Source organism: Arachis duranensis, chromosome 5 (assembly GCF_000817695.3).
Source record: "Arachis duranensis cultivar V14167 chromosome 5, aradu.V14167.gnm2.J7QH, whole genome shotgun sequence".
In the NCBI taxonomy this organism is placed as follows: Eukaryota; Viridiplantae; Streptophyta; class Magnoliopsida; order Fabales; family Fabaceae; genus Arachis; species Arachis duranensis.
This window is the reverse complement of record NC_029776.3, coordinates 2,546,865-2,554,651: the sequence shown is the minus strand read 5'-3', so window position 1 is coordinate 2,554,651 and position 7,787 is coordinate 2,546,865. Positions and strand designations below refer to the sequence as shown.

The 7,787-nt window shown below is 29.8% G+C and overlaps 1 protein-coding gene across 1 annotated transcript; it reads left to right on the top strand.

The window, feature by feature from the left end:
- The first annotated feature begins 5,679 nt into the window (after window positions 1-5,679).
- Window positions 5,680-7,732, top strand: LOC107487043 (6,7,8-trihydroxycoumarin synthase-like). The gene is made up of 2 exons (XM_016107623.3): window positions 5,680-6,587; window positions 7,061-7,732. Exons 1-2 carry the CDS (start codon window positions 5,691-5,693, stop codon window positions 7,664-7,666), a joined length of 1,503 nt encoding a protein of 500 aa, XP_015963109.1. The 5' UTR covers window positions 5,680-5,690; the 3' UTR covers window positions 7,667-7,732.
- Window positions 7,733-7,787: the final 55 nt, after the last annotated feature.

The following is a 7,787-nucleotide window of genomic DNA, read 5'->3' as shown; positions in this document are numbered from 1 at the left end:
AATCTGTTGTAAATTTAAATTTTATTTAAGAATTATTATTAGTAAATAAATTGTTATATGCACAAAGCAGAATTTAAATTTTTAATACTTCAATAAATAAGTAAACTGATCATTCGGACAATCCAAATTAATTACGATAGATCTTATTAGAACTTATTTGTAAGCAACTAATTTAGTATTGTTAATCCTTTTTGTTAGCCTCAAACAGTGGATAAAGATCAGATTCACGTGGTAGTCAATAAGCTAAAGGAATTTAAAATTTCTTTTTCCTGCCAAAGAAAATTAAAGAAGAGATACCTTTTGTAAGAGTTGAACTAATTTATTCATAAACACTACATTTTGCTTCAAATTAAAGCTTTTCTGTGACCATAAATGTTAATGTTGGCTACATGATCCGTAGGGCCCAAAATAATCTCTTCAAGTTAATACTGAAAACATGCACCTGCTCTGGTTCAGAGTTAGTATTGAAAATGTGCAAATGATATATATAATATAGGATTGATTAATCAAATAAAATAACTACTAGAAAAGATTAAGAAAGTCTTTCTTTTTTCTTTAGAAAAAATTAAATGATCTTTTTGGCCAACAAGGGTGGTGCTAATAAGTTTGTGATTAGGTTAAAGAAGAAGCAAGTGTATCCGATTTGATATGCTACAAAACTTTTAGGTTGTCTGTTGTTGCCAAAGGACCTAGCAATTACAATGAACATTGCTGAAAAGAAAAAGCAAGAAGCAATTTTTAAAAGGATTTCATGTCTAATGTCTTTCTATAGTAGACATTGCATGAAAGAATTTAGTTGTTTATTCTACATGTGTTTGATGATATAATTGATCGAGTCACTATTTGCTTAGTAATTAGTATGTGTAATGTGTACATGGAGGATGATGGTATTAGATAAATTATCAATGTATAAACACTTTTGGTTTTAAGAAGAGGTGGTCAAATTGAAAACAAGTTTTTTTTTTTCGGTCTTAATGAGTCAAAAATCTAATAAATATCACAGATTACGTGACGAGCTCTAAAAAAATAATCGTTACTTTTTATTAAAATTTTACTTAAAAAAAAAAACAAATAAGTCTTTAATCTTTTAGTTCGCAAATATTTAAATTTCTGATAATTTAAAAATATATTTAAGTTATTGACTTTCTCAAAATCCGGACATATTAATTCATGGATATAATTTGTCTCATTTTTAAAAACTTTCACACATGTACATTCGTATATCAGCCAAATTAGGAGAACAGTAGCCACATTTGATTTTTTTTATTGGGTCTACAGAGGAATCAATGTATTTAGATTTTGAGAAGGTCAGAAACTTAAATGTATTTTTAAATTTTTTGATACCTAAATATCTATATATCAAAAGGCCAAGTACCTATTTGTCTTTTTTTTTATTTTTATATATTATTTTTATTTTTTTTTATTTCTTAGTTTTTTATTTGTATTTGCAAAGTAAAAGAGTATAGAGACTTAACACAAATGAAAATTTATGTAGAGTTGTAGAGTTCATATTTTTTGTCCATTTTAACAAAGTGAAGTAAAAATGTAAAGAGATGTGTAAATGATTTTTACCTTATTTATTTGCTCTTGATGACAACGCTGCAACGTTAAAGGGATCTTTTTTTATGCTCATTAGATGTGGTAATCGATGTAGTATTAGAATGTATTTGGTTATGGTTAAAATTTTGTATGAATTTTAATTAGTATCTTATTCCTCATGCATGGTTTGAATATAATACTTGATTACACAAAAAAAGTACGAATAATGTGAATTATATATTAACAACATATACATAATCATAATTACTTATTCTAATTTATAATGTTTAAAATTTATGTGAAAAATATTTTTTTCTTCCTTAAACTCCTTGTTCTTTGAATACTTTGTTAATATTCTTCTTTATTTTTCTTTTTTTTAATCAGGTATATTTTTCTCTAATTAAAATTTTGATTAAAGTATTGTTTTTGTCTCCAACGTTTGGAGTAAGTTCTATTTGTGTTCCTAACGTTTAAATTGTTCTATTATATCCCTAACGTTTGTAAAAGTGATTTCATGTTATCCTGCCATCAATTATACATCATGAGCTTTAGCTGGAGTTTTGAAAATCTCTTCCTAAAGGTAAAATACAAATGTCTAGATAAAAACCGATGATCCACTCCGAATAATAACTCATTAAAAGTTAAAATTAATCCGTGCAACATTTATATAATTCACCTTTTTAGAGATATAATTAAATCTAAACACAAATTTTGGGTACAATATTAAAATTGAACACATCTAAGTAAGACTTAATTGAGAAGGAATATATCCAAATGAGAATAATTGAAAAATACAATCTGGTCTATTATAATTGACGGCACGATAATATTGAATCACTTTTATAAACGTTAGGAATAACAATTTAAATGTTAAGAACACAAATAAGACTTACCCCAAACTTTAAGGATAAAAACGATACTTTATTCTAAGCTCTTTGAACCCCAAGAAATTTTATAAAAACTAAAAGGTCAAAATCTTTTTGCTCCAAACAAAATGGGCCTTTGCTCCCACTAAAGTAGACTTTTCACCTCCAATAAAATAGTGTATTTTTTTTGTGATGAATTATTTAATCTGTCGAATTAGAACAGATTAGGGATAAAAAAAATTGGTTCACTTCACTGTCCAAAAAAAAAAATTTGTGCACTTATATACCACTGAAATGTTTTATTGCCATGTTTGTACAATTTCGAACAAATAGATTACTCCCGTCCAAACAAAAATAATAAAAGAAAAGAAAAGGACAAATACATCTTTATCCTTTTGATCAGCGGATATTTAAATTATCGAAAATTTAAAAATACATTTAAATTTTTGACCTTTTTAAAAGCTGGACTTATCCATCTTTTATGTTCATTTAAGTCCTTGACCTTTTTAAAATCTGGATTTATCGATCCCTCATATTCACTTGGGTCTGTCAAACTTAATAGAAAAATCTGTCCTGATTGATTCGAAAGTACACATGAAAGAGTTTTTAAAATTGGACAAATTAAACTCAGGGATCGATATGTTCAGATTTTGAAGAGGTCAGAGACTTAAATGTATTTTTAATCTTCAAGGACTTAAATGTCCACAGACCAAAACGTCACGGATCGATTTGTCATTTTCTCTAAAAAAACTACTCTTAAACATATACATTTAGGAGTGATTACATATATCCTATCTGTAGGAATTCAATCAGATCGGATAGAGTTACCAATTCGATCTGTCACGGGTAGGATTCTCGTGCGGATCGAATAGGGTGCAGGTTAAGTCTCAATCCTACCCGATCAATCTGCATCATACATATGTATATGTTATATACTTATATAAAAATATATTTCAAATAGATATTAAAGTAAAGACCTCTCACTAAATACAAAAGATCCTTAGTCACTAAAAAAATATCATTAATTGATAATTTAATATTTTTTAACATAAAAATAAATTCTATTTTAAATTATCATCAAGTTATATAATAATGTTACATCTTTTTGGTAATTTGTAGGTAGGATTAAGTATCCGCAGGTTAAAAACAAATGAAATTAGATTGGGATATTCTCAACCCGCAAATAGAATAAAATTAAATTTATATAAAAATTTTAACCTGCAAATAAAATTAAGATTAGATCCAAATCCTACCTTACTCTAACCATTACCATCCCTAATACACCTTCCTAAATTTTGTATATAAATTTTTTAGCCTTTTTTCCACCTTTTTTTTTCTTCGAGAATCAACAATAAAGATAAGTTACTATAAAATATAGAAGACAAAAATAAAAATGTACACTATTACAATTGACTTTCAAATCATTCTTCTTTTCTTTTCTTTTTTTCCCCCTCTTTTCCCTTTCTCTTCTTGGCCAGTTCTAACACGCTGACAATACATGTTAAGTAGTATCTATCAATTTAGATCCATCCAAGCTTCTTTTGACTTACTAAAACAGAAAAAGAAATATAGCAAGCTGAAAACTATTTTCCCTATGGGTACGAGGAGACCTACTATATCAAATACTAGAAAGAATAATATAGACCAAAGGCTTGAAAATTACTCATATCTTAATAATATTTGTTTGACAAAAAGAAGCATAATGGATCGAATCCAGAGACAAATTAAGGTGGCTAAAATCGAATTGGACATTGTATTAAAAAAAGCACAAGTTTAAAACTGCAATTGAAATTCAATTCAACCAGTATTTTTATTAGATTAATCTTTATATTTTTGGTATTTTTTATTGTATATCTCTAACAAAACCATCCTTATATATATATATATAGAGGCACACACACATATCTTTTTCCATTATTAATTATTTTTTCACAGGATTTTATTAATAATTTTTTTAAATGAAGTTGCAAGTCACAACTTATACAAAACAGATTTTGTTTTGTTAAATAATTTTGGGAGAGTTTACTTATACTTTTTGGTCTTTATAATCTTTTTTTTAGTATTTTTTTTAAACTTTTTATTGTACAAGGCAATATAGCTCTTCCGTTTTAGAAGTCAAGCATTACTACTTACTTCGTTATAAAAATAAGAGAAGGAAAATATGAATAAGACACGTAATGTGTACTACAGTGTAGTAAATTATTCCTAGACAATATTTTTTTCAACAAATAATCAACGTCAAAATATCTCCAAAACTAATTAAGTAACCAAATTGACAACGAAAAATAAAATACGACAATGTAAAGTTGCATTTTGGTCTTAATTCGGAGCAGCAATTAGTCAATTACTATTTACTACTCATACTTTTCTAAGTGGTGTTGTATATCAAGACACAAAAAAGACCAGCATAAAAAAATGTATATGCAAGATTTGTTAGATAAATAATGACTTGTATAAATAATATAATAATGTTTTAGAATTCACCCAATAAAATAAAAAAATACTCTACCTCAAAATTACTTTTTAAATATTAACATAATAATCATCCACACATCTAGTAAATTAAACATCCAACCATTGTTAATTGTACATGAGTAAATCGAATCAAAAGAAATAATCATTTAATAAAAAATAATAAAAATAATTATTTGCATACATATTGAATTGAACATCTAATATATCTATTATTCATATTATTTAGTATTTTCATTGTGTACCTATATTTTTTTTTATAAAAAAAATTCATGAAGCGGCACCTGTGATCTGAGGAGACAAGAAAGCGTGCGTATTTTTTGGTACATTGTACAGGCTGAGATAATAGATAATAGATTAATAATAAATTCCAACAGTTATGTATTGTTGTGGATCTAGTATAGATAGATTCAACAAAACTTAACTAGTCAAAATGAATATGAATCCACTTGTCGAATGCAAGAGTAGAGTCACACAAAAGTTGCATACTCTTCAATTGCTACACATATAAATTGTAACAACTCTTTGGACTTGGAATTGTCTTCTTATTCAAAGCATTTGGTCTTATATCATCTCTTGCTAGTACATTAATTTAATATAAAGTTTTAATTCTCTGCTGATTTACCAGAATATACAACATAAAAAATATATAGCGCACTTCCGTTTGGACTATGAATTTTCTTCGGCTGCTTCACATCATATCAAATATCATACCTAAAAGAAAAAAAATAACGACTTTGATCAACTATATATATATCCTAAGATATTTAATTTTCTTAGCAGCAAAGTGTATCTGATTGTTTCTTCCACACAATGTTTTCATTTCTGTATTATCTGCTTCTTCTTGCAGTTCCTCTAATGGCAGTAGTGATATTTCATCACTTCAAGAAACAACAACACAGAAGAACCACTCTACCACCAGGTCCTAAACCACTTCCCATAATCGGAAACCTCCACCAACTCGACAGTTCCAACCTCAATGTCCAACTATGGAACCTCTCAAAGATCTACGGCTCCATATTCTCCCTTCAAATAGGTTTCAAACCAGCTATAGTCATCTCCTCACCGAAACTCGCAAAGGAGGTTCTCAAAGACCATGATCTTGACGTTTCAAGCAGACCTCCCTCGCTCGGAACCACCAGACTCTCTTACAACGGTTTCGATTTGATTTTCTCTCCATACAGCGAGTACTGGAGAGAAATCAGGAAGATCTGCGTCGTTCATTTCTTCAGCTCCAAGCGAATCTCTGGATTCTACCACATCAGAAAATCTGAAGTGGAAAGAATGTTAGGCAGGATATCAGAGCACGTGAGTTCTTCGAAAACCACGAATCTGAGTGAGATATTGATGTCCGTGTCGAGTTCTATAGTGTGCAGGATTGCGTTCGGAAGAAGATACGACGACGAAGGAGCGGAGAGGAGTAGGTTCCATGGGTTGCTGAATGAGATCCAAGCTATATTTCTTGCTTTCTTTGTTTCGGATTATATTCCTTTCATGGGTTGGGTTGATAGGGTAAGTGGCTTGCTTGACCGTGTTGAAAAGACTTTTAAGGAGTTGGATGAGTTTCTTCAAGGAGTAATTGAAGAGCACGAAGAAGATCACAATAATGGAAAGAAAGGGGAGGACATAGTTGACGTCTTGCTTGAGCTTAAGAAGCAGGGTAACTTGTCCATAGATATCACCAATGATCATATCAAAGCTATTACCATGGTCAGTCACTCTTGTTTATAATAAAAATTGAATAAGAATGTTAATATTGTCTAGTATGTTAAGTGTACATTAAAATTAGCCACCAAAGTCATAATGTTAGAATATAAATACATATTGGAAATAAATTAAACCATACATACATGAATCCTGCTAGGGAGCCAATAGAGTATTTGTAATAGAGTATTTGTACAATGTGTACAATGGACTATTTATCTGACCCAATATGAGTTAAAAAATAAACATCCAGAATAAAATACTACTAATTTCCCAAGCACAATACACTCATACTATTCAGAATAACCATCCGACTACCAGGAATAATAAACATCTGATATCATTGTATAGATACTCCATTGGCTTCTTATACTTCCTCTATATATATTTATACACAAATATATTTGTAGCAGTAGCTGATTTTGGTGTACTAATAGTATTTTATAATACTATTAATTGGCATTCAATGATAATTGCAGAACATGCTTGTAGCAGCATCAGATACAACCGCAGCCACAACAACTTGGATAATGACAGCATTGATGAAGAATCCAAGAGTGATGAAGAAAGCTCAAGAAGAAATTCGAAGTTTGTACGGCAAGAAACCATTCATAGAAGATGAAGATATTGAAAAGCTTGTTTATCTGAAAGCAGTGATCAAAGAAACATTAAGATATTATGCACCTGCACCGTTGGTACCAAGAGAATTCAACAAAAAGAGCAGAATAGCAGGGTATGAAATTGAAGCCAAGACTATAGTATACGTAAATGTGTTTGCCATCCATAGAGACCCTGAAACTTGGAAGGATCCAGAAGTATTTGATCCCGAGAGATTCATAGACAGCAATATCAATTTCAATGGACAAGATTTCGAGCTGATTCCATTTGGTGCCGGACGAAGAATCTGCCCAGGGATACCGCTGGGATCTGCATCCGTAGAGCTTATAACGGCGAACCTCCTTAATTCATTTGATTGGGAAATGCCTCAAGGGATGAAGAGAGAAGACATAGATTCTGAAGGACTTCCAGGACTTGCTAGGCACAAGAAAAATCATCTTTGCTTGCTTGCCAAGAATCATATCTGAATAATGCTAATGTCACATGTTCTTGTTGTAAATGTTCATTTTAAATAAAGTTACACTATCACTTATATATAGCAAAAGTCTACAGACCAACACTTTTATTTAAATTTGGCCACTATTTAGC

What these genes read in the sequence shown, in the direction of transcription:
- LOC107487043 (XM_016107623.3), top strand. Translation starts at nt 5,691, where the DNA reads ATGTTTTCATTTCTGTATTATCTGCTTCTTCTTGCAGTTCCTCTAATG. An exon ending in ATATCAAAGCTATTACCATG is followed by an intron (nt 6,588 to 7,060) that starts GTCAGTCACTCT and finishes TGATAATTGCAG; the next exon opens with AACATGCTTGTAGCAGCATC.